This window comes from Bombus vosnesenskii, unplaced genomic scaffold, assembly GCF_011952255.1.
Source record: "Bombus vosnesenskii isolate JDL3184/JDL3185 unplaced genomic scaffold, Bvos_JDL3184-5_v1.1 scf7180000013264, whole genome shotgun sequence".
Lineage (NCBI taxonomy): Eukaryota > Metazoa > Arthropoda > Insecta > Hymenoptera > Apidae > Bombus > Bombus vosnesenskii.
In genome coordinates this window covers 1,352,896-1,380,345 of record NW_022882924.1, presented here as the reverse complement: position 1 = coordinate 1,380,345, position 27,450 = coordinate 1,352,896, and the positions used below count along the sequence as shown (strand labels likewise).

Genomic DNA, 27,450 nt, shown 5'->3' with positions numbered 1-27,450 from the left:
GTCGTTATTTGATCGACCGTAAATCACACGGAGTATCGACATCGTTTCGACTTTACTGTCATCTTCGTACGATGTTGCTGGCTTCGCCAGTACGCGCACTTACTCGAATCTCTTCGGAAATCGCGAACCAGACGCCGATATCAGCAACGATGCTACTGAACTGCGTTAGCGATGCGGCATGTTGCAACCGCCTTCTCGACCATTACGTCGAAAGTGGTTGCACGTGTTCTGTTCGATTTCACTCTCGGCAGAACCGAACCGATTATCGTATCACCAAGAGATTCGAAATGCTCGCGAATCGAGAAATTCACGGATGACGATTGAAAAAGTCTTGTTTTACAGGCTGCGTCTCTATTTTCCCTGTTTCTTTGCTGGATGTATCGAGTAATTTCGAACATGACGTCAGGCTTATTTGCGTATTAACGGTGTACGGACGCAAAGTAAGGTGAATCGTTAATCCCGTTACGAGTAACTTTTGCCATTTCATCGGTGAACGATTCACAGTCTTGTTTATCTTCGAGCTGGATATTACACACCATGGCCGGATTACGTCGTTCTAAGGAAAATACAGCCAGAAGTCACGATACTTCGGCGAACGAGGTCCGAGATGGAAGACGAAGAAGCGGACGCGAGAAAGAAAAATTCGTAGATCGTTGTTGCAATCGTAAAGCGAAATCCTTAGGTACCTTGGGAACGTTCGTTTCTTCGTGGTCGTCTTCCACGTATCACGCGTTTCTTCCGTGAACTTTACTACCAGCCTGCCCGGCTTCCCCTCTATCTTTGTTTCATCTCTTCTCGCCTCGCGGCATTTTCTTCGAGGTTATCCCGAGGTTCGATCGTGTAACCACGCTTGTGAACTCCTTTTTTCCTTGCTCCGCAACCCACCAAGAAATCTATTTCCTGCGTCGTTGAAATATGACCGTAACCGAGCTCGAACGCCGTTTCGAATCGCGTATTCGTTTGTGCGCCACTCTGTTATAAATCCTCGGACGATCGATACCTGTTGCGACTTTCGTTGCGACGATCGTTTCTCGACGACAACGTTCTCTGGGGAAAAATCAACGGACGAATATACACGTAAGAGAAATCACGATCGGTTACACGAACGAATAATTTCCGTTGCAACGGAATGGTACGCGGTAAACGCAAGAATGTACGTGCGAATGTTAAATTTGTCATGCGATACATCGTCTTTTAAACGTGCAAATTAGCACTTGGTGCACCTTGTAGCTGCCGCGGTTATCGCGAATGCCTTCGCGGGCGAGAATCGAGGGTCGCCAAGCCGCCATACATCGTTTCGCCCGCGGCAACAGAGAAACACACGCGAGCAAACGATACCAGGCTACGGCAAGAAGCTCGCGAGTATCTTTATAGCGTCACTGATACGAAAGGGACGTGTGACGTTCGTTTCAGGATCCTGGCCGGCCGAAGGGCTAAAGCGATCGCGCATTAGAATACTCGTGACCAGTCTCCGATTTGCATTCCTTCGCGAAACCAAGGCCTCTATCACTCCGTCTCTCTCTCTCTCTCTCTCTCTTTTTCTCTCTCTCCCTCCCTCCCTTCTCTCTCTCTCTCTCTCTCTCTTTCTCATGCTCGGTCTCTCTCTTTCTTAGCCTCTGAATCTCCTTTTTTTCTTTCCTCCTCTCTTTTCGTACCTTTTCTTCTTCTTTTTTCTTTGCTGGCGCGAGTCGAGGAACGGTCGAGAAAAGGGCGAGCATTCGCTGATGAATTCTCGGCTCGCTGACGTTTCTTCTACGCCCTGACCGATCGTTTCTTCGAAGCTGATGCGGCAAAAGCAGCCCTTGCGTCGCGACGACGCGTCGCTCCCTTCCACAGGGAACGAAACGGAGGAATGTCCGTGCAGGTTTTTACTATAATGCGATTGGTCGCGGTGAACCTCGTTCCGCGGACCTCGTAAAATTCGCCTTTCACGACGTGTCACTCGCGCCGCATAAATACAGCCGCGTAAATATACCAGACGGAACGATGGATTCAGCGTGGATTAATAAAAGTCGAACCGGTGCATCGATTCTGCTACGTTATCGACACGTTGGATCGAGAGGAAGATACATAAGGAAAAGGCGCGATTCGCGCGACTGGTTCTTCCAGAGTTCGATGCACCTCCGGTTACAAGGATCGCCGATAGATTTTGCTGAATATTATGCAAAACTTCTTTCTTTAAAATCTTCGATCGTATCGATTTTATCGCCGACTGAGATAAATCGGCGAGCATAATAAGAAAACGAGAAGCAGTTAACGGTATTCGTCGATTCGAAAACGTTTTAAGCACCAAGGACGAGCGAGCAGGAAATTATTTCTAAATGGATGCTCGGTCCGTGAAGGAACGAACAGAACGATTTTATGCCAACGTCATTCGTGTCCCGTCATCGGACACCGATTTATTCGATCTCTAACTACTCCCTCGCCGATGAATTCGACGATACAGTGCGAAATATTCGTTCGCCGAGCTCTCGCAGCTGGTCCAATAAATCCCGAGATTTAATTTCGCGATTCCATTCTCGTGAACGAATGTCTCTGCGCCAACAGGCAATAGGATTCTCGCCTATCCGAATCGAGATTTAATTTAGAGGCTCGGCTGGCTGGTCCACGGGCATAGTTCCCTGGAATTCTTTCCGGTAACTACACGCAATACCGAGAATCTATACGAACCGGCTAAACAGAACCGAGACTCGAGATTGGCTGCGAGAAAAAAGAAAAAAGGGGAAAAGGCTCCTAACGAAGCGAATCTTTGACAGATGCCTGAAAAATGGACCAAATCGATAGCTTCTAATATTCGGCATACGGTATGCGAAAGCGTCCACTGTAGTTTTTAAAAATATTCGATAGAATATTCTATCGAAAAGATTTCCCTCCTTCCCCCCTGGTATGGCAGAGGTAGACGTCGGTCCCCCACTATGCTAATAACGTAAATCACGGCGCAGTAGTCCACGAATATAAATGAATTGCCCATAATGAAGAAGGAATGTAAATTCAGTGGTTCGTGCTGCTGAATCCAAGACGAACTTTATTACATCCATCTGTTGGTTAATTGATCGAAACTGGACAAACAGAGACAAATAAATACTTGTTCGACGATGATTTTATCCTCGTCGAGGAACCTCGAATATTTCATTTCACAGCGACGAAGGCTTTCTACGTTTAACGTAACTGATAACTAAATTTTCCCGAGGAATGAAATCTTCGACTTACTTAAGAAATAATAAACGTGAAATATCCGCGTTAAGAAGAATTCACCTTGCTACCCGAGGATTATTACTTTTACTTTTTCTCCCCTTGCTCCGTACTGTTACGTTACTAATTCTATTTGTATCTTCTCTTCTTCCTTCTTTTTCTCCGTCTCTAGCAGCAGTCTTATCGCATGACGATTTTTCCGACCAATTTTCACCCCGATACAGTGGAAACTTAATCCTCGGGTAGCAAGGTGAATTCCTCTTAACGCGGATATTTCACGTTTAAGTTTCCACTGTATCGGGGTGAAAATTGGTCGGAAAAATCGTCATGCGACAAGATTGCTGCTAGAGACGGAGAAGAAGAAAGAAGAAGAGAAGATGCAAATAGAATCGGCGACGTAACAGCACGGAGCAAGAGGAGAAAAAGTAAAAGTACGTAGGTATAGAAAAGTGAAATGCAACTGTATCGAGTATGCGAGACTAACTGTAACGGTAATGCGCGGAAATGCGAGCAACTAAAAGTACAAGTGCGAAGAAAAGGACGCCTCGGGACAACCAACATCTGGGAACGTAAAAATAGACGATAACGCTGCTTGAGCAACATAGGGGCTTAACGCCCCTGGAGCGCCGTCTCCGACGCGAAAGCGAAGCCAAGGCATCGCTCGGCGACCTCCAAACAGAAAAAAAGATCAACTAACTAACTAACTAAAACGACGCGACGGCCAGGCTTGTTTCGAGAACGTGTAACCGCAAGCAGAAGCAGAGGTTCACGGTTTCAGGTTCTAGGTCAGTCCGTGGAGCCCGGGGCACGTAACAGCGGCAAGAACAGGGGCCCAAGTAAAACGGTGGGTAGCAGGAGGAGCATTTAACGATCGTACGCCGCCACGGCTGTTATTATCATCCATTTCTGCGTTCTATCGGCGATCACATGCGCCGCGAGTCGTGATTCCTTCGTGGTTTCGTCGGGGACCCAGACACGGGGACAGTAAGAAAGAAGAGAAAAGGAAAAGAGAAAGACAGAGTCGAAGACCGCTGGTCCCGATATCGGGATGATTTAGGGAACGCCGTGGGATTACGCGCGTTCAACGACGAGTTTCGCTGTTTCCTACGGCGATTCACGGGACCGTGTAATCGCATTACATCCTGGGGGAACAACATTGTCTAAATATATATACGCGAGACATCGTGTGCATAACAAGACGTAGGTACGTAATCGATGAGCCGTGTACCGAAGATATCCTCGATAACCCGGCCCTCTGCTGCGTTCTCAACCGTTGTCCGTTGGACGATGATCGAATTTGATGCTCGTTACTCGGTGGAATTCACCGGGGAAACTCTGTACTCGTATTTTAAGTGGAAATTTCGCAGGCTTCCTGCGTTAGAAGACGGTGATTTTCCTTACGATCGATTCGATAACGAACGATACGGGAGAATCTAAATGCTGAAAGAGAAGATACGACGCGATATACAGATTGTTCCGATTGGCAACCGAATCACGGGTCTGAGAAACGAATCGAAGAAAAGAGTGTGCAAGGACGCTCGTCCCTTTCGTAGTGCCAAGTCGCCTGACCACTTTGCGCGGCTTTAATTGGATTCTCTAGGAAACGAGGAGAATCCTGGATACCCTATAAATAATCGAGGATTCGTATACCCTTCTCAGGTAACGCGGTGTCCGTAAATCTACAGGAAGCGCGCGAAAGAAACGCAATAAACTCGTCGGGAATCGCGGTAGTCGCGATATCGTTAGATAGAAAGAATATTCACGACGAAACGACGCGTTGCGCGTCGAACGACGGCTTAACTCTGATGCTCACTTTGTATATACATGAACGAACGGGCACACCGATAGATGTATCTCGCAGGTAGGAGACAGGACGATGAGGATCACTGTCCTAGAAGTATCAAAATGGAAGGAATCGACGGCGTCGAAGCCTTCGGGGCAGTATGGCTCCTTGGATCGTCTCGAACGTCGAGGCTATTCGCGGGCTAAAACGGAGTTCGTTCCATGCCCGTGGAACGAATGAACGAAGGAGAAAGAAAACCTCGGAAGAAAAGGGACGGGGGGCTAAGTAGAGGAGAAGAGAGGAACTACTCTTCTCCTTAAGAAGTAGAGAGGAAGATGGAAAGAACGGGGGCCTTACATAGCGATTGCTGGCAGGGCCTGAAATAGACTCGAAGAATCCCCCGTAGCATCCTCGCCTCTCTTTCTTCGCCTCCTCCACCACCACCGGCACCTCCTTCTTATCCTCCTCCTCCTTCTCCTCCTCCTCATCCTCATCCTCCTTATACTTCTTCTAGTTCTTCTTCTTCTTCTTCTTCTTCTTCCCCTCTTTCTTCTTCTCCTTCTTCTTCTTCTTCTTCTTCTTCTTCTTCGTTCAACAACAAGCGTTGCCTACAGCTCTCGAGAGTCTTCCTTTTCTTTACTTTTATTCTCGCAAAAAAGGACCAAGAATCCCTCTCGGCTTGGCTGTGAGAAGTTGTTCCTAGCATCTCGTTCACGCAGATAGGCCCAACACGAGGGAGAAACGGAGACGAACAAGACGAAGGAGGTGGTGGAGGATCGCTTGTTTATCCAGGATCGAGCTTCTGCTTTCGTTTCACCCACCGATATATGGCCACGAACAGAAACCCCCGTAGGCATTGCCAGACTTAAGTGCACTCCACGGCGCAACGACTGCATTCCCATGGGAATACGTCGCCGAGACTCCGACCTGTTAAACTGACCTGCGCCAATGCACCGGCAAAGCGTGACCCACGCAACCAAGCTACAGGGTCGAACATACTAGATTTGAGTTTAGCCGCCTGTTTGTCGCCCGGTGGACAGCCACCGATTATTTTCTCCTTTTGCTTCGTCCGGTATCCCCAAACGGATAGGCCTTTCGGATCGATTGTTAACAAATCGTGCGATCGTAATAAACTGGAACCGTTCGTGGATGCGAAAGTGTTGCGATCGGCAGATACTTTTGCAACGAGAGAACTGTTTCGATGGATTTATGTAAAATATAACGACAGCTTAAAATAACAACCCTCGGTATTTTATAATAATAGAGTACTCTAAGAATAGGCAGCACGAGAATAGTCGGTAGAACTCTAAAACTAAACGAGAGATATTTTAAGGATCCGTATAATTGTAACTGCTCGCTCGTGTAATTACTCGTCTCTGTTTACGATCGACCTGACATTGGCCTCTCGTAATAAAGCATACCTTGGGCAATTCTGTTCCACGACGTTCCTACCTGACGCAACCGTATCGAATCTTTAAATAGACGATACGCGGTTCGTTATAAACCAACTGAAATCGACTCGTGTATCGTTTAACGCAGAGATCGCGATGCTTTCGTGCGAGCCACGGAGACAACGAGAAGAGGAACGCAGATCGAAAGAGACGCGGTGGGTCTCGGATGTCACGCGAGTTCCTTTTTGCTGCACTGGTTGCACACCGCGTAACAGAAATAACACGTCGCGTATAATGATCATCGATCCAGAGACGTTACAGGATATCGAATCGATCGGATACGGTCCGGACAAAGAGCAACTAAAAAACGAAGACAAAGTAGGCAGCTAAAGAGGGCAAAAGAAAGACGAAGGAGAAGAAGAAGAAAAAGAAGAAGAAGAAGAAGAAAATTCTCTCGTCGGGATTTTGCACTCCCTGTTGGTTGTCCGGTACCGGTTGCATATCGTAATCGAAGTAACTGGGCCTCGGTGGCGCGCGGTCGTTTCGACGCGAGGAAAGCGCACGATACATACAGCACGTATTCCAGAAGCAAGTGATCTCTGGCGCGAGAGAAGACGCGGTCAGAAATGAAGCCTACCTTGAGACAAGAGCCTTTTTGCTGCCGCTGAGAATACGCCGATGCCGCGAGCGTGGATCCACAACGAAAGCAACGCTGGCAAGAAATCTCTCGGCCAGACGAGATACGACTTCACTGTGTTAAGGGGTTAATATCGGTGCGGTGCATTAAGATGGGCATCGTTCTCATAAGAGTTCTCCGACGTTTCATTCGTATCTACGCGCCGTGGTATCGTAATGGTTAGTCGCAGCGGAGGCCGAGCGCGTAGATCGAAATAATTAATGTGGCGCGAGCGCGTTCGCGAAACGTGTGGACGCTTTTAAAATGGAATCCTCCTCTATCCTCGTGACCGTAGGTACGCATTAAACGCGATAAAAATACGCGGCTGGATGTATTTAAACGATTGTAAAGCGATTATGCGTTTTTCAGACGTTGAAGATACTTCCCTTAATGGGGCCCGGTCAATGCCGGCGGAGAAAAAACTAAGCACGGAAAGACCGAAGAATAAGAATAGACGGCGCCAAAGGCTTAACAAGGGAACCGGTTCAAAACCTCCTGCGCCAGTGTACTCCGACTTTCATGGAGATTCCACCGAGTCACTTCGACCACCGTGTGCAATATATCGAACGCGTGTACGATTCCCGTAATACCTAGCAGGTTACAATTGCAATCGCGCGTTAGCCTCGTCCACCGATTAGCATCCTACGTCGTATCTCGATGCTGTTTATATATAATTTTGTTTGTATATTTAACTCGCGATGGACGTTCGATCGAACGTGTCTGTCCTACGGAGCATCGAAAGAGGGGAAAATTAAAAAGGTATTTGGAACGAGGAAACGTCGCCAACGGACTTTTTCGAGGTTCTTCCAAACCGTGATTTACATCGACGATATCCAAGTTGACTGGAACGATGATATCGTTAACGCATCCCGATCGTCGACGTCGTTCACGATGGAAAACGGTGATTTTGAGGGATGGTATGTGGCGCGTTCTCGCGATCCACGCTCAGAAATGAAGTCTACCTTGAGGTCGGTGTCTTTTTGCGCCAGCTCGTCGATACAATTCCATTCAGGACGATGAACATCGTGAAGTGACGCTAAAGCGAAATTCCATCCGCTATAACTACCAACGTAAAACAAACTATACGATGGGACAACGTTATTAATAGCGTCCACCGTCAAACCATCTTCCCGCTGTCTGCTAGACAGCTTCACGCCTCGTTCTCCGTTTCCTTAACGATCCAGGCTTCGCTATTTCGTTCGTAGCTCTCCGATCTCGTAGCGATTCAATCTCGTTTCAATTTTTTCATTTTCCTTTCGTTTATGCTCTCTCTCTCTCTCTCTACGACATATAGGCACGCGTTGAAAAAGAAAAGAAAGTACAATCGTATGTTGCGCGTTAGTCGGATCGACGTTCGTTAGATTCAAGATCGAACCGACCAACGACAATTTCCAATCCTCCAAATCACTCGCAAATCTTCGCGCTATAAAGCGAGAACGTGCGAGAATCTACATTCGATGCATCGGTGGGCTAAAAAGTTCGACCGAGAGAGCAAAGTTGGTGAGAGAAGAAACGTACGAGAGAGCGAAGCCGTGTCAACGAACGCACCGCATCATCCTCTCTAACCCTCCGGCACCGACATCTATCGTGGTACCTCGTATTTTTTTCTGACCTTGTCACCTCGCAGGCTTTTTGCGCGGCCAAGTCGATTACATTTCGGATCGGTTCGTATCCCCCGTCCACGTCTCGAGCTATCCCGCTCTCTCGTGCCCGCTCGTCCCTTCGTGGGCTCCGCTCGTCCTGCTCTAGGTTAGCCAGTGAATCATCTTCAACGACCCCCTCCTCTGGGATCCGGGCAGAAGACTCTTAAGGGGCCCCACAGCGCAGCGCGAGGCCAGTCCGAGAACGCGACCCTAACACTAACATCCGGTGTATTCCGAGAGTCGGAAACGGAAACGGCTGCTTGATCGATTAATCGACACACGCCACCATGAAGATCGCTCTACTGTTGCTGCTCGTCGCGGCTTTCGCCTCAGGTTGGTACACTTTCTCGACATATCGGTCGTTATCGCTCAATTCGCTGAAAACGTACGTTCGATCTGAAAAATTCGCTTTCGAGAATCGAGAGACCAGAGAGGAATCCGATCCGACTGTTGGAATTCGCTAGGAACAAGGTGGATTGGCAAGAAGTTTGCTCGAACTTTCGACAGTTTGAGATTCGGATTTCGAATTCTGGTAGTCTCTTGATGATTCGTATCGTTGGAACAACGCCAAGTTTTTGTCCGGAGAATACCTCGACCCGCATCGATTCGTTTTTCAACTTCTCTTCTTTGTTCGATGCTTTCGTCCTCGCATTGTCGTTCCCTCGAAGAAAACGTCGACTGCGACGTCCGGTGCATTCAAACGTTGAAGAGGAAACTCGCGGTCGCTGATCACGCACGCCACTTCAAGATCACTCGTTCGTCATTCTGACTCGTTTCTTCGCGGTTCGTTATTCATGCTACGTTCGCCCAACGATTCTTTTTCTGCTCAACGGACGATACCGTGCATCCAGACTTTAATTAACGACGAGAAGTCCATCCAATGTCACGATTCTTTCCTCGTATTTTCTACATTCGAATTTTTTCCTTTGATAGATATTTCTTTTTTTCCTTTTTTAATCGTGCCGAATTTTTATTTCGCGTAACGCGTAACGATGCTTGACAAAATTCCAATGCTTCTAAACTATCGTCATCGCGATCGCGTTAATTACCATACGTACGACTGACGCGTAATTCGTGAATGAAATCGCGGCTCATAGCGTCTAGCAGGCGTCTTCTTTCTAGAGAGCACTGGCGGCAGACGTCTCAAGGTCTTCAGGTCGTTTACCACCACCTGCGCCGCGGGCTTCACGAACCGGAGCATTTTTACGCGAAACGCACCCTTTCGATTTATCACGCGTCTTCTTTCTCAAGGCGCTTCCAATCAATTTGCTCGCTCGTCTATTTCGTAACATGTGCCGTCGAAAATACCACGTTCTTTTCTTCGTTAAATCTTTGGAAAATCTAACACATACTTAAACGTCTATCGCGATTTCCAATTGCGAGAGGAAATTTGATAAATTAACGTGGTCCGCGTTCCTAAAGGAATTTTGGTATAATCTGCAGGTGATTTTTGCGCGCAAAGAGAGAGAACAGCTCGGGCGAAGCTCGTTGCGAAATTTCTAGACTTTGTATCAGTCGTCTGCCAACTATTTGGTGGCCTGAACCGGTCATAATTTATAAGTACAGTTAACCAAATAGACGTAGAAGGTCGATGAACTCGCACGGCGTGTATCGTGCGAACACGACACTTCTCACAAACTACACGGTCATTCTGCGAGTCTGGCTATAACGAACGCCGTCAATGATGTATACATATCCCAGAGGTAATAAATTAAAATCGCGATAGTAAATGATTTACGACGAGCGGGAGTGCGAGTTAAGCTGAACACAATCGACCTGTTCGATGTGACGCTGTAAACTGACGTTATATTTTCTAATAGGAGTATTCGTAACAAATTTTACGAAGCTTAATTAACGACAAACGAAGGAAAGGAAACGGAAGACAATGGTAGTTGATAGATCTAGATGGTTGGAATAGGCTGATTTAAAATGCTGAAAGGCTATAGAATTCGATGTGAATGGGAACGACGTTCGTTGGATACGTCGAGTGCATTTTTCTTCCGCTTCGCGACATGCATCTCCGAATTGAACGAATAAAAAGTAGTTATAATTGCTAGCAGACGTAACGGTTCGCGCGACGATGCTAAAATGGAACACCGAGTAGATTAGAATTCACAGGATGATTTTTCCCGCGTCTGGGGCTGCCATTTGTGGCCTGGTCGGAAGTCAATGGCGGAGACGTGCCTCGATGAGATAATACGAGAACGAGAAAGGAATTTCCTTTTTTATTCATCAGCTGGCTCTGTCGGGCATGGGATCGATCGATAGCTCTCTAGCATTTGAATCGATGAAACGTATGTTGATTTTCAAAAAATAAACAGCACGATACATAATTTTGAATTCATTTAAATAAATTTAGCCGATGTATTCGAGCATAATGGAACGCTGCATGGACAATCATTAGGAATAAATTGCAGGTGATCGAGCGACACTTGGTAAACATTTAGCGGAAATGCGTACCTAATATACGTTCTCTCGATGATTAATGAATATCTCCGACGAATAATAACGAGTTTTAATTGAAATGAATTTTGCAGCTCAAAGGATCACAACGATCCAGTTAGACGGTGTGCAATACTTCGTGTCAAGGATGAATCCCTACAGTCCCGAACTGAATTACTTCTTGGCCTATCAGTACTGTCGTTCGTTGGGCTTGCAGTTGGCCTCTTTCGAGACTAAGGAAAAAGCCGATACGATGACGCAGTACTTGAAAAACGCCGGCTACGTTAAATACGACTTCTGGACATCCGGCAACAAGTTGGGCACGGACATGTTCCTCTGGATGAGCACAGGTCTTCCGTTCAATGCCACCTTCGACTACATGTTGAGGCGACCTGGCAACAGACCCGCTGACGTTCCACCCGGCACCGAACCTCAACGAGTGGCACGCGAAAGGTAATCATCAACTTGCACGTCAAACTTCCACTAAAATCAATTCGTAGATTACTTCGTAACGACCTTTGGAATTAAGAACCTTATCCCACTCTCTAACCTTTCGGGATAATAGTTTAGCAGATTGGAACGAACCTTCCAATCCTTTTAACGATCCTTCGTTAAAAAATCTCGGATCGGAATCGGAGATCACGTAGACGAGGGACACGAGCACACAGAAAGTAGCAAGCGTGACTTTTCAATTATCTCTTTATCTTTATCTCGGCGTGTAACCTTGCGAAACGATGATTTATCGGATTGGAACAAACCTCGTAACGATCCTTCGTAAAAAAAAAGCCAGTCAGAACCGGAAATCACATAGACAAAAGACACGCGTGCAGAAGGAAGCAAGCGTCACGCACGTTCTGTCTACAGAGCCAGGCAAATAGAAACACAGCGAAGATTCTTTCGCGTCAAGGAAGAAGACAATAGGTCGAAGATCGATTCGTCGTCACGGACGATAATTATCGGCGTCCCTTCCGCGGCGTGCACGCGTCTCCACCCGGAAACGCGTGCATCGAATCGATAAACGGGTGCCGGGTGATTTAAATTCTAATCCGGAACTTGTTCGGTTCCAGCGGTGACAGCGGCAGCGCGGACGGATGCGTGGCGATGGCAGCGCCTACGTTAGCATGGGAGGCCCAGGACTGCACCTTGGTTAAGGACTTCATCTGCGAGCAAACAAGATGCTACTACTACAACTACGGCAGCATTCCAGTCTCTGCGACTCAGGGGTAAGAGGTGAGATAATACTTGTCACAAAAATACACAAAACCGCCGAGAATAAGAGAGAGAGAAAATGAGATAGGCAGATAGGCTATCAGAAGAGTTCAACGTGTACCAAGGTGAATCTCGATGGCGCACGGACAAAAAAATAGAAAACGGTGGGACAAACCGATAAGATATCAGTGAAAGGGACGCGATAATTGGTCGGCCCATAGGCGTTTCTTGCAACCATGTAATTACGCCAACGAAATATGCCGTGTAAATACGCGAACGATTTTATGGTACGACGAGGCTCCTTCGAATTTCGTATGCAAATTAATCGAGTGAACGCTTCGATACGAGCGCGTATTAAACGCGGACAAGATGTCTTTGTCTCATGCGTTAATTAAATAGGCGATCGTAGAGAGCCAGTGAGTCCACGGTGGCTAACGGACTGGCAGGTTTTTTTCTCCGTGCGGTTATGAGTTATGAGAACTGATAAAAGGAACTGACAAATAACGCTTCACTGGATAATGTAGTCTGAATAATTGTTAAGATAGATGGTACTTGGGAAACTGTGCGACATCCTTTGCTGTCGTTCGGACGTAAACTGCTTATCACTCGTGACGTTCCCGAACACGAGAACACAGCTTATAATTAATAACACGTTCTCTCGCTTCTCGCAAACGTCAGACACACGACGCATAATACACACACAGAGACGCAAAGCACACGTGAATCTGAAAAAGCGTGGACACTACTGATTATAGATCGATATTATCGACATTTTTCAATATTTCAATATTTGATATTACTAATATTACGCTAAGCAGTGGTGCCAGACTTTTTCTATGTACTTTTTATGCTTTTAACACCATAGACGATACTAATACGAATTATCGCTAATATACGAGAGGGAACACCACAAGTCACTGTCACAACTTTCTATTCTAAATAATAATCCTCTGTAAACCTATCGCTTTGCCCTCGTGAACGAGACGACAACGTTCTCCTGAAACTAGTGCGCGATTTCCAGAAATCGCAGACCCTACATAACAACCACCTCGGCGCCAACCAGCGACGACCAGGTCGACGAGCATGAGGAAAGCAACGCCAGCAAGAACGACGAGCAGAATGAGAGCAGCATCGACGAGAAGTTAACACCGGAAGAAGAGAGCTCCGTCGACGAGAAATTACCTGAAGACCCGGTCGTTAGCAGGCTGATTACCACGGCCGTTCCCGCGTCTGACAAGCAACAGCAACCCGCCTTATCACCGTCCACGTCTTCGCCAGTAATCACCGAGGATCACGAACAACCTACTAACGCTGAACTGGACAACACCAGACCAGATCATCTTCCCGACATCACGAGCCTGTTTACCGACACTCCAGGTCCACAGGCCAGAAAAGACAGCGTATTCGATGGCCTTAAGACTCGCGAAGTTCATCGTTCCTCTTTACGTTCGGCCTCCGACATGAAAGTCGAACATCGAGAGTCGCCGGATTATTTCGAGATGCATGGCGAAACCGAGTCGCCAAATAACGGTTTAGAAGACGCACACACGGTCGGTCCATACGACAGCGTCCAAGATTACTACGTGAACGACCAACCAGAGGCGGCTGAATCGTCGATGATGAAGGATCAAGACGACGACAGCAGCACGATCCTGCCAGAGGCGGAACCGGCCTACAGGTACAACATCAAAGTGCGCACCAACGGCAAAGTATTAGACCCTCCGTCCAAGTAACGCTTTACAATTTAGGCATCGTCGCGTTGTTCGTTAATAAGTGAAGAGCATAGGAGATTCTCGAGGAACTAGATGTATTGATGTACGTTATTTTAATGTTTATACAGCGGACATGAGGCACGCGTACACGCGTGCGGTCGAGCGATCCCATCGCGATCACGATGGGACCGGTCGTTGCCATTCATCGCTCATCCATTCGTTCTGATTTCAATGAAATTTCCGGTTAGCGCTCGTCGGATTCTTTCACGCCGTTCGCAATCGTCGGGGTCCTTAGATCGACAGAAGGAAAACTTTCGAAATCAGGTTTCGTCTTAAACAGAGATGTCTTCATACCGAATGAAGTTTCAAGAATGTTCGATTTCCTTTGAAACTTAAACTAAGCTAACAGTTCATTTGCTCGAATACATACGTAAATTTGGAAACGAGTCTTTTCCTTCTGACGTCGATCTCCGACGATAGCCGACATCGTTCTCGCAAGGGCATTCATTCCACCATTTCAATTCGATCCTTAATCAGTGGCACCGGCGGACATATTGCATCCGCGTGACAGGATCGGTCGCGCTCGATTCTTCTCTATCTCTTCAGCAGTCTTTTTTTTTTTTTTTATCGGATCACGTATCCATTTAGCGCTATTTGACTCGTAGACATGGTAGATGATAATAAACACGAACGTGAGGACTCATCTGCGTGGGATCTCAGGCATTAAGCTGGTACAGGAGGAAACGCACGGTGAACTACATTATCGTTGTTCTTAAGGCTAACCGAATCATCATTGGTGTAGGGTTGGGAGTCCGCCCGTGCCACGAATCTTCATGCATATCGACGTGTAATCATCTTAGTTAACGTTATTCGTACGTCTGCAAGATGAAACGTTTCGTAGCCGATCGGTTTGACCCGGATTTTCTCCTTGATAACGGTTCGAACGTCGATCTTAACCGTAATTTTAACGTTTGAACTGAAATTAGAGTATTCAGGGTCTCGAAGGATGCTAAATGGAAAATGGTTACTCGAGGAACACGTACGAATCGCAACGTTTCGGTCATCCAGACATATGACAATCGGCATACGCGTAGATCAACATTCACGAGATGATTTTTCTTACTGCTACGATAGGTCATCGACGCATGGATCTTGAATATCATTGCGTAAACACGGCGCGAATGTGCAACTTGTGTAATTGAATATTAATAAAGGTACGAAACACATTCTTGTTGGTATCGTGTCGATCTTTGTCAACCTTTAACATAATTATCTTCTTAGAAATCACTTACCAACCGTTTACCACACCCTCGATGTTCAACATTGGCACTAATTTGAATACGTAATCGTCTCGTAAACTCGCTACGTAAGGGTTGTTGCTCAACAGCGCCTCTAACGTACCATCCATCACCCATGAGGCATTGCTTTCACCCGGATGAACTCTCGATGTTAGAAATATCACCTTACGGTTCTGGAGAATAAAGAGGAAACGAGATGTTTCCAGATCATTCCATTGACCCTTTCACAGTGTAACATAAAAAATATAATACCATAAATTTCATATATTTTAGATGTTATTGTACGTAACGAAACTATTAAAATCGATTGACCGTGAAAAGTTGAAAATAGGAATTTTTATCGAAAGAAATTTTGTCGATAAATATACGTCGAAATAAATATTTCCTAAGTCGTTCGTTCTGAATTCATCTTCGTTGTATCAGCCTGTCAAAGAGTTCAAATTTCTATGTAATAAAATCAACGCCATTCGTCATCCATCACCTAGTAAAATATTCTTTTCAATTCTTAAATTGTATACATATTTCCTCTTCGAAGCTCACCTGTATAGGATTGTTCTTAGAATCCAAAGACGTAATAGTCAACAGAGGATTGTTGTTTCCATTTAACGTTTCGCAAAGAGTCTCCGCTCTGAAATACGTATTCGAGGGAACCCTCCTGGTCCACTTCCAAATATTTGTCATTAACAAACTGTACGTATAAGGGAAATGGTACGCCAGATAGCAAACATCGTACGCGTGAGGAAAGGTGACAGTGAACGACGTAGTCAGATAATTTTTCCCCTTGGTTGGACGTTGATAACAATTCCGATAGTAGCAGATATCGGCGCCTGTTCTCACCCAACCTGGCCTGCCTAACTGAGCTTCCGTCACGCTGAAGAGAATCGGTTTCATACCGAAATTGAACTGCGAGTTCGCCTTCTCGCAGTTGATGATGTTAAACGTATACGGCAGGTTCGCCTCCATGTTTGATACCTCGAAATAGAACCACTGATGCCTGGAGCCGCTGTTCACATCCGGGGTCAAGATTAGATCGTACTCTCTCGGGCCTATCTGCAAGGAAGCGGATTGGAAAGAAATGATGCAGATTTACCGCGAAACGAGAACCAACGGAAGTATCGTTCTTTGAAAAATTAGATATACATCACCAGCCATAAGTACCATCGCGTTTACACGTTACATTTATTGGAAAATTCCAGCGCGTTTTATTTTATTTAGTATTTTACATTATAACGTACTCACACTTATAAGTTTAGAGTGTATTAGGATATTAAGGAATACCGACTTCCTCGAGTAAATAAATATTTTATTCGTATTCTATATTATCGAAACGCTAATTAATTACTAATTACTAATACCCTTATTTCTCAGAAAAAAGATTGTTCCGTACAAAAAGCGAGGCGTAGATGGCAATCGAAATTTTTGAGAAAATAAATAAGGTGTCCTAGTCGAGCGATGTTTACAATAACGTGATGATACTTATGGCTGGCAGTGCAGTTAAGATTGAATAATACGAAATATTCATAGAGTTGTACCTGAATAACTTTCCTCAGATTGCCGCTCTCGAATCTGGACTCAAAGTGCAGCTGTTTGGTGTCGGAGCAACGTTTCCCTATCCTGTTCTCATCCCAGTTGCACAAATGATTATCAGCCGGCGTTTGCTCGTCGCTGTTATTAGAAGCTAAAGCGTCAAGATCATAGACTACTTCTTGAACCAAGGTGCCACCGTGAAGACCTCGTTCCACGCACGTAAGAAGTTTCGATCGACAGACCTTCCTGTCCTTGTTGTTCAAAGGCTCGTCCTTCCCGAGACCATCGCCACCGATTAAATCCGGGTAAGCCACCTTCACGAAACCTATCACGCTTTTCACTCTGCTTGCTATCACGCAATAGGCCTGTTGATCCGACAAATTCGAAGACATGTCGTTAAAGATTTTGATAGCCGTGTCATTATTTGACGTTTGATTCTTTGTTATCCCTTCTTTTGTCGGATCCTTCGTGAACGTTTTCGTTTTGCTACTGCATATCCTCGTGTCTGCCGCATCGATCAATTTCTCCGTTGAAGACTTTGCTACGCAAACTTGGTTCTGTATGTTGCCTAATTCTTTGAAGAAAGCGCCGTATCTAAAGAATCGAGTTAACATACAGGTTAATTAAACTTTCTCCCAATGAAAGTTTAACCCAAAAAACTGACTGTTAAAAATATCGTCGACGTACTCAGCCAGATCCTCCTCCGATCTTTGAGAAGTGAACACACCAGCGAAGAATTTGCTCTCGTCCACTTCGTCGGCAGCATTCATATTTTTCACGTTCGTCCTTGAATTCTGACTTTCTTCTTCGTCTCCGGAATCAAGGTCACTGTACAGTCTTCCAAGAGAAGCCACGCTACAGGCCTGCGTAGAGACATTTTGCTCGTTGTAGATTACAGATGCTCGCTAAGGTTCGGTACTTAACATTTGACCTAAGACAGTTTCTTAGAAACCATTCCGGCGTCAAAAGGCAATTATACGATGTTTTATGATTCCGTGTGGCGCCTCGCAACCTTACGTTTCACTCGTTGCATCATTCCGACCGACAAAAATACGCACCTGGCTGTCGATGTCGCTGCCACTCTCGGCGCTATTCGGTCTAACGTTTGCTTCGGGTAGCACAAATCTGCAAAAAAGTTCGACATAGATTTACAAGGTTATTTATAATCGTGCCGCCTGTTGCCGGAGGATATCTGCGCAGAAATCTACACAATGCACATGACACACTGGATACTCAAGATACCCAAAGTAAAATTCTCGTTTTAATATTTAGCAAATCGATACACGAATCTCTACTTCTCTCTCAATCGCCTATCTTCTACCCATTATCGTAACAAACAACATGCTTCTTCTACTATTAATAATGGATAACGTCAGATAGTTGATCCGTTAGCCCAGATCAACAATAAGCTACCGTCGTGAAAAAACGATTCGAGCTACGATCGAGCGTTGATCGATTTCGTGCGTCCTTGAATGTTTCGTTCACCTTGCCGGAGACATTTCGGGCACCGGCAGCTCCTTCTTCTCCAGACATTGATTGATTATTCCGCATATACGTGACAGCAACGAATCGTATGCCTTATCCTCCGGACAGTTGCTGCAAAACCGGTACAGTAGTTGCAGACCATTGTTCGTCTTGATAGCCTTTCTGCCGGCTTCTGAAACGGGCAAAAAGAAGTCCCAACGTGTAATGGCGACGTAAAACCACCGCTTGTGGATATAACGCGAACATAAATTTACATGCGATATGTTTGCTCTGCAAGAAATGGCAAATAAGTCGTAAGAAAAGATAACTAGAGCCATTCGATGTCCTAACTAAGCTATAACTAACCGGTTCAAAAATAATTACACAAGAAGAAACGACGTCTGTATACGGCGGAACTCTATTTATACGAGCTTTTGGTTATTCGGACAATCTTTCAGTTAATGCACGATTAAGTTGTTAATTAAGGCTGACATAACTCTAGGATATAACAACGTATTTAATTCTTTGCTTGTAAATCTTCCATCTTCTAACGCATAGTGGTATTTCTGTCGAAAACGAATTACATATTTACGCTTGTAAAGAATATAATTGACTTATCTGGAAGCGATCAACAGATCAAACGAATTCCCGACAATTGAACCTATTTGTCGCGAACGTAAAATGCTTATATGAACGAGAAAACATAGATAGTGGAAGATAATCTCAGTGAAGTCCTGTCATTTAAGCTGCAATTTGCTCGATCGATTTAAATAAATAAAAATCTAATCTGTATGTTTTATTTAGGAATAACCCAAGAACACGATGGTCGATGCTGAAAAGCGACTATACGTTCTACGCCCTACAGACTCAACTTCCGGCCGGCTGTTCTCGTAATTCGCAACGCTTAAAGGTCGGCACGAATAAACTCACTTATGACGCATAAGTGCTGCAACGTGATCAAGGCGCAATTGCAAATCTTCAGTCTCATCGGGCCGTCGAATCGTTCCCATCTTTCGAAAATCCTCATCAACAGATGCACAAGGCCCACCTTCACGAATTTCGTGCAACAAAGTTCTACGAACAAAACACACATGCTCGTGTAAGTAAGTTGTATACCGGTACTCGTTTAAATTCCGGCTAATTGCTAAAGTTCAATTCGCTGATGGGATCAGCTCGCGCGTCGCTAACGATAAACGAAAATAGTCTACGTACTGCTCGTTGTGAAATATTTGAAACACTCTAACAGCAATCTGAGTTTCAGATGCGGAATGTAACCGACGCATACGAACGTTTTCTCCAGTGTGCTGGAGATGCCGTCCTTCACCAACACTTGAAGAGAGATCGCTGAAAACCAGTCGGATTTAAACAACTATAAACACGAAACGTTCGACAAGTTATAGATATTTCTGTGTAGAAAACATAGAGATATCTGTAAACTCTGAATTATAAAAATCTATTCATCCAGAGACAATTTACTCACAGTTTCTTGCCAGACATTTGACAGTCAATAACAACGGTAGTAGCGTTTTGCTGTTGTTGTAATGTTGCTTCAGCAGCGTGTGAAACAATTTTATCGTATTAAGCATCTTTATCTTTGACACGAACTTCTGGTCCCTTTGGGCTATCTGTAAGTTTTATTTACAAAATTGAAAGAAATTGAACGAAACTGTAAAGGGAACGACGATGTATATTACCTGGCCCAAAAGCCAAAGCACCTCCTGCGTGAGCACTTCGCTCGAAATAGTGTCCGCGTGTTGCAGGTTAACTAAAAGCTTAACTAGAACTTGCGTGATTCCTAAATTGATCAGCTGCATCACTGCCATTCGGCTGCTGGATCCTGCAAAGGACAGCCAATTATCGTTTCAATTAACCGTACCATCTCCGATAGCAATTATACGATCTAGGTTTCCAAACTTTCTACAAATCTCTACCACGTCTACTGGCAGATTTTCTTCGGAAACAATAACACCAACTCGTCGAAACTTAGAAATTGCAATTACTTGTGGCACTTTTGTTCTTGTTCCCTTTGGTCTTCCCCTTCGCGACACGGGGTGATATGCATTCGTGTAATATGCTGGCGATACTGCAGTTTATCACGTGATCCTTGCAGTTCTGTAACAAACGAACTTTATTATAATTCTTCTACGATTTATACTTAATGCATCTGAGCTCGTTGCAATAGCAAAAGGAAACGATCGAGAGATATTCGATACGCGCAGCAGGCCATGCGGATAATTATTGCTGCGATGCGTGCGTGCGATACTTAACAGAAAATGGAACGAACGGATTTCCAGTTTTGCATGCCGCAGGAAGCCCTGTCGACAAGACAGACAATGGGGACCGAGCTGGCTGATGCCACCTAACCACGCCATATCGTGCAAAATGTTAATCGTGACATGGTTATCCGCACGCTTAATTGGATCCACAAAGTGTCGATTAAATGTCGGGTTTCGCAAAAGCCAGGGCGTTCGGTCACGCCCCTTGAAAATCAGGAACGCGATTTCAAGTAAAAGTTCGCGCCCTCGTCTTTGATCTAAGTGGTGATGTAACAATGCGGGTTGACAAAGTTTGGCTCTATGAGATAGAAGCTTTGAGACAGCATTTAATCGATAGATCGGTAGATAGCGTGCGTCGTTTACGCCTCAAAAATTCATCGCACGTAGATTCTTTCGAAGCGAATTTTTGCGAAGGAAAATATGTTTGAACGCGAAGAGTTAAAAAAGCTACCCACCTCCAACGTTGTGATGAATATTTCCATCGCGCCGGAATTCTTGCGCCATAATTTCTCCAACGTGCGCTCACGCACCCGCCGATCTGGAACATACCGATTCTTTAAACGTTTTAATACAATAGTTGTAATTAGAATTTTACGAAATTTCCACGAGGGAAATCAGACCGTCCGTATTCTAGGATTATTAACGAATAGTCATTATATCGGTCGATTTCCTGTTAACGAAACAACAAAATACGCAAATCATAGATAAATCAATGTCCGCGACCATGAATAATCGAAGGAACAGATGCGATACCAAGCATACTGGACATTGACAAAATACATGGCTCCTATTTCAGACTTGACACGAGGCCAATCGCGACCAATGCCATGAACACTATCCATAAAAAAGCTGGATGTTACACACTAAGCTGTTGGCCTGAGAAAATATTCAGTCATTAGCGCAACATCTTCTCGATATAATCGATCGCTGTTAAATTTTTAATGTCTCGTCTAATTGAAAGCGCTGCCTAATCGGAGATTGTTCAATTGAAACGTTGACAAAGCACCGTTTACGTATTTAGGAATTGCGGGTCTCGTAAGAATGTAAATAGATACTTACGTTAAACACGTGCACGAGCGTTTAGAGAAAAAAGTCAGTTGAACGCGAGCCAGCTGAAAGAACCTAAGCAAACCAACTCGCAACCAGATTCTGCAAGTCCGTCTCTCCGTGTGATATATTTTCTCAAATAAAAAATTGCCGCAATTCTCTCTACGAAATTACGTATTGGAAGCAACCGCGAAACAACGATGCAGAACGTCGCAATAGCAAACGAAACTTTTTCCAATGGAAAGTGTCTCGTTAGCCAAACGATGATTCGGTGCAACGACACTGTTTCCACGAGCTTCCGAACGTAAAGAAATATCGATCAACGAGACAACGAGTCCTTATCAAATTGGCACGACCGCGATTCTCTCGGAGACAGTCTAACATTGTACCGTACGGTTTGGATTACGTCCAAACGATCTATCAGCATTAAAGAAAACTCTTATGTAATGGAAAGCCGGCTTTTCGAAAATAACGAGTGACGGCCAGTGTATGACGTGTGACTCTGCTTGGCACACCTGTTCGCCAATCCGCGCAATCCTTATCGTCACATCGACCCATTGGTAATCGTTTAAAAAAGAAATGGCTGCACATAGACGATGTCGGTGGCGTGTGATGGAAATTCGCATAGGTGAAACTGGGTCTAAATTCATGTACTAATGAAACGCAGCGTTGATCGTTCGATAATATCGTGGCATGCATGGGAATATAATTGCGAACGCAGCCTGTTTATCTGGAATACATCGCGAAAATGCTTCATCATCGTTCCTCACGATATTGTTTTCTATTTTACTCTTCGTTATTTATGGCTTTCTGTCAATGTCTGATGTGTTTCAGCAGAGCGATTTACCTGCGATTATAAAAGAAAAGCTTCAGAAACAAGGATGTCAGGTGGGAAAAAATTCTGACATTTTTATCTAGCAACTTTTGCTCTCGTTTAATATCAACGTTTATAAGGTAGTTTAATGTAAATGATTTTTAGTGCGGATAACGAAGGTTCTGCCGTGTATTCGAAAGAGGCCTGAATTTAAATTCGACATCCGAGTTCTTTCGTCAAGAATATGGTAATGTTCTTTGTGCATTTTTCTACTCTTTTTGAGGCGATCTTTTGACACGAAGGTCGTTCGTTTTACATGGAAAGAGTTCGTGCGAACGGGAATTACCAGGCGGCCGTTTGTTAGCAACGTAAAAAGGAATTGAGGACGAAAATTCGTGAGACAGGAACGTGTCGAGTGTTCCCGCTGCTGACGAAAGGGCGGCCGTGCAAGCACCCCGACACGGTACGAATAATAAATTGTGCAAGTTTCTGGTGATTAGCCCGATGAAATAGAAGCCAACGTTCGCGGTAAAAATAGCAATTTAACGGCACGAGGCTCCGTCTTAAAGTGTCCAATCCGTTTCGAGTCGTTTAAAACTTTGCTACCGCATTCGAAACTCATTGCTCGGTGATCGTAGCGCAATTCCGAAACGGATAACGAATAAAACGAGAAACTGGTCTACCGGAGAAACGTACTCGTTTAAAAAAAAAATGTTTCCCTAGAAAAAGAAAGAAAGCGCTGTCCTATTTATACGTCGTTTAAATCCGCACGAAATCTTATTGTCGGACTTGTTAACGATGCAAAAATGTAATTTGCTGAATTGTGAAAGTCGCGTAATAAAATAAAGAGAAAATAAGAGACAATAGGTACGTGTATGTGTAAGCATGGTTACCTGAAGACGTGACACGAGCATGAATCTTAGCTGCGATGTGTCTGAACGTATCGGCCTCCTGCGGCTTGGACACGCAACTTCGCAGCTTCTCCAACAACGCTTCGTTTATAGCCTCGTCCGCGCTTTTGTTGCTCGGTGACATCACACTAAACCACAAACAGCCGACAATCAAAGCTCAATTATCGGTCAGAGTAAGAGAAGAGCTACGAGCGTGAAAGGATCGCAAGTCAAACAACACGCTTTATCTTGGCAAACCGATGTCGAACATGCAATCTCGTGCTACCAAAATGCTACGCATAACAAACCGGGGATTGCACACAGTAGCAAGCAGAACGATGCAGATCGCACTGATCGTTTCATTTTGAAGGAAAAATATTTTAGAACCATTGGACGAATTTTTATTTTCTCGCGTGTCAATCGATCGGAGAAAGTTTCTCTGGGTCTGTCGTCTATTTTTATTCACACGAAATAAAATAAAACGTTGTGTCTGTTGTTCGTTTATCGACGAGAGAGAATAAAATTCGTTATTATCATACTTAACTAATAGAACGTAGCGGCTCGTCCTACCGACGCCTACAATGTCCTTCGTATATCTGCGATGTAGAAACAAAAGAATCACGGTTCTCTTTTCTATAAGAAAAAGAAAGAAAATGGGACAGGTACGCGAGAAACGTAGAGTCATTCACGGTATCATCAATCGACTGTCCATTGGCGTTGAGCCAATTTCTCGCGCGTAATGCGCATTAGTCTCCTTTCACGTACGCCACGCTGTTAGCCAATGTCACAGAAATGAAAATCGAACGTCGGAAAGCCTCGAATTCAAGGTTAATTAACACGGCCAAATAACAGGCGATGTTCGAAATAATTCGCGTGGATCGCGAAAAAAAAAAGAAGAAAAACGTGCGAATCGCCAAAGTCGCTCGGTATCATTGTTTATCGATAATTAATTGGCGGCAATGACCAATTTTACTTCCTCTCGGAACTTCCGCGATACCTTCGATGACGCGAGCTCTATCTCGAGTGTTAATCGCGATAGCAAACGCTGCACGTTTCTCGGGTCAATTATCGACAGTTTTAAAAGTGTCAGCTACAGGATGGTAAATTCAAGTTGATCGATAAGGAAGATTCGAAGGTCTGGAATCGCGAGTGTTTGCATCAAAAGAAAGTGAAATGGTATCGTGGAACTAGCCAGTCTTCTATGATTCTATAAGCAACAGGATTTAAATAAAGCTACGATAAAAAATACAGACAACGAATGCATCGCAAGTTGTAATTCGATTAATAAATTGTTTGGAAAGACTCGTCGACCACCTGTATTTTTTATGACAAATATCCGTCCACGTTCGAGAAGACACATTGTACAGAGTAATTAGTTTTCTACGATATATACGGACCAATTATTGTCAACGATTTCATTGGACAACATTACATTCGCGACAACATTATAATTCATTTGGCCGGAATCGTATCGCTATCCATGCCAATATTTTGCAATTAACCTTGCCAGACCAGCCAACCGACAATGAATCGCATCCTACCGGAACGTTTCGCTATTGTTTCTATCGAACAATCATTCCCTCCTCTTCGAATAAGACGATATTTCTCAAGGAAAATTGGAACTTGCTACTAAACGATTCTCCGATGTAGTAGTAGTAGAAATAATACGTATGTGTAACGTACGGTGAATGTAGGAAGTATTCGCATAAACAACAGTCCATGAAACTCTGATTTCTCAAGCAACTTTTATAAAATAACGAGCTTCTATATTTTTGGACATCGCTAGGACAGATATCGTACAACAAATTTCTGATAACACGTTTTTATTCCTATCCTTCGACTGTAATTTTCCATAAAGCTACAATTTGTTCGAAAACCATATTATTTAAAACTTTGTTATTAGACCGATAATTTATTTCTCTTGCACGCCGATTTTACCGTCTTCTGACAAGACATATACACGTACGAACTCATCCTCTTATACAAATTGACCAAGGAGCCATAATTTCACGAAATACCGTTTAACATCTATCGGTACACGAATACTTCCTGCATCCATTGCACACGAACGAAAAGAAGCGTGTAGCGAAGTGTGCATCGAAGCGTCTGCAAATGTGCGTTCGGAACGGGAACCGGAAACCTGACGCAGAGCGACGAGCACACGCACGAAACGCGGGGACAGGCGTTTTTGTTAGTGTGATGGCGATTTTTACTCTTCGTCCTGGGCACCCTGCGCGTCTCCATCAGCCTCGTGGCTTCTCTCCATCGGCCGTTGGTTCTCCTTGTCACACTTCTCCGATGCACTTTTCATTTCTTCCTCTCGACGAAGCTCCCCGCTTTTTTACCTCCCTTTGATCGGAAGAAAAGGCAAGAAAAGAGTCGTCGAGACGCGACACAACGATCGACGAAATAAAACAGCTGATTTATTTAATGGACGAACGTTCAAAACGATATCGACCGTTGTATTATCAAAACACGACTTCACGAAGAAACTCAAACGAATTTTATTTTACTCGATGTTGTCAGTAAATAAATCTTCTGTTTCTTTATTTCCTTCTTGATACGAGTTAACGAATGGGCGAATGATTTTTTAAAAAATAGTAACACGCAGTCACATTTTATTCTCCAGACTCGAAGATGTCCGGTGGTTTGAACCAGGTATTGCAGAAAGGAACAAGGATTCCGGCCAATGTTTTCCGTGAAATTCGCGAAACGATCCACGCGCTTTGCCACTCCGAGGCGGTTTGACGTTTCGCGTTGCCAAAACTATGTTTAAAAGCATAGCACGCACGCACGAGGCGGCTCTATTTATAGTGACGACCGCTTTCCGAAAACCGCGCCCCTTTTCTCATATTTTCGATTTCACCCTCCTCGATCGCACCCCTCGATCAGTAAGCGATGCATCATCGAACCTCGTGTCCTGAAGCGTGGAACAAAACACGTTTCTACACGGTCATCGCAGACAATTAAGCAAAGTTCCGGTAAATAATAACGTTTTATTGCTGATTCATTGCGACTCGATAGATTCACTTCACTTTTATACGCACGTTGCAATTCATAAAAATGCGAAGAATACAAAATTCGCTAAATTGTGTAATTCACTTTGTTGTGTAAATTGAAATGGAGAATATTTTCGGAATTTTTTCAAGGAGATCACAGCGAGCATTGTTTCGAAATCGGCGGATTTCAACGCGCACATAATATGTGGAAAGAGGGTTTGCAGATGACGCGACGATGAAAGATGGCAGGAACGAAATTTGCTTGCCAAAAGATGGATAATGTCTCCAAGCTTCCATCAGTGTTTTGCGAAGATCATCAGTTTATTAAGACGCGAGACAGTAAATTATGAGCAGCAGGTGACTTTGTACTTCGAGAAACGAAATATTTACGGCGCGAGTATATCGGAACGATACAAGAAAATTTTCAAACGCGATCGAAGATCCTTAAATAAATCGGTATAATACGCGTTAAAACGAAATCACCGAAAATAATTATGAACAAGTTTCTCACAATTTCGTGGAGATATTTCCCGGCGGACACAGCGAAGATCTGGCGAATTTTCACTTCGGGCTAAAGTCTGTCGAAATCAAGTACCATCTACCGTAAATTCTATCACTTAAAATCCAACGATGACAAAACAAATAAAAGACACGAAGAAGCACAAATACAGTTCGATGATTCGATAGACAATTCATTGACCTAACCTTTTACCCTCTCGAAACTAACCTTTACCTGTTAGAAACAAACCGTTAGAAACTTATTTTTCCCTTTTCACGATCTCGAATCTAATAAATCTACGACGACACAAAAAGATCGACGCGAAAATTCTCGACAAAATGCCAATGTTCGTCGTCGAGAGCAAAAATCCTTTGAAAAACAGCTGGTCAAGAGCAGCATCGTGCAACGACACCGTTGGGTTATTAATAGTATGTAATTCCAGCGAACTCACGCTCGACGAGAAAACCGGGAAAAACCAAGGAAACGAAGGAAACAAAAGCGGAAAACTAGAAGAGGAGGCAGAAGATTGGAGGAAGAGTCGGCGAGGGTAATCTTTGTCGACGAGCAACACGCACGGTTTAACACGCA

At 44.5% G+C, this 27,450-nt stretch overlaps 2 protein-coding genes across 8 annotated transcripts in view; one reads left to right on the top strand and one right to left on the bottom strand.

Moving 5' to 3' along the window:
- Positions 1-26,350, bottom strand: part of LOC117240483 (cytosolic carboxypeptidase 1-like) — a 30,702-nt gene extending 4,352 nt beyond the window's left edge. For 3 of the 6 annotated variants that reach the window (XM_033506509.1, XM_033506514.1, XM_033506521.1), the window contains exons 1-14: positions 25,505-26,350; positions 23,368-23,513; positions 21,069-21,151; positions 20,338-20,449; positions 20,032-20,174; positions 19,818-19,962; positions 19,550-19,681; positions 19,268-19,411; positions 18,359-18,530; positions 17,932-17,998; positions 17,561-17,736; positions 16,879-17,467; positions 15,887-16,396; positions 15,341-15,519 (exon numbers count right to left, since the gene is read on the bottom strand). In XM_033506509.1, the coding sequence (XP_033362400.1) occupies positions 15,341-15,519; positions 15,887-16,396; positions 16,879-17,467; positions 17,561-17,736; positions 17,932-17,998; positions 18,359-18,530; positions 19,268-19,411; positions 19,550-19,681; positions 19,818-19,962; positions 20,032-20,174; positions 20,338-20,449; positions 21,069-21,151; positions 23,368-23,513; positions 25,505-25,608 (2,702 nt within the window). In that variant the 5' untranslated portion in view covers positions 25,609-26,350. Of the gene's footprint in view, positions 1-15,340; positions 15,520-15,886; positions 16,397-16,878; positions 17,468-17,560; positions 17,737-17,931; positions 17,999-18,358; positions 18,531-19,267; positions 19,412-19,549; positions 19,682-19,817; positions 19,963-20,031; positions 20,175-20,337; positions 20,450-21,068; positions 21,152-23,367; positions 23,514-23,907; positions 23,961-25,504 lie in introns of all 6 variants that reach the window. The other 3 variants (XM_033506527.1, XM_033506516.1, XM_033506510.1) reach the window with 3 other exon arrangements.
- Positions 8,843-15,274, top strand: LOC117240514. Of its 2 annotated transcripts, none has more exons than XM_033506530.1 (4): positions 8,843-9,018; positions 11,223-11,580; positions 12,195-12,350; positions 13,358-15,274. In XM_033506530.1, exons 1-4 carry the CDS (start codon positions 8,973-8,975, stop codon positions 14,067-14,069), a joined length of 1,272 nt encoding a protein of 423 aa, XP_033362421.1. In that variant the 5' UTR covers positions 8,843-8,972; the 3' UTR covers positions 14,070-15,274. The 2 variants fall into 2 exon arrangements, with proteins under 2 accessions (XP_033362421.1, XP_033362426.1); XM_033506535.1 differs by having other exon boundaries at positions 12,195-12,357; positions 13,358-13,580.
- Positions 26,351-27,450: the final 1,100 nt, after the last annotated feature.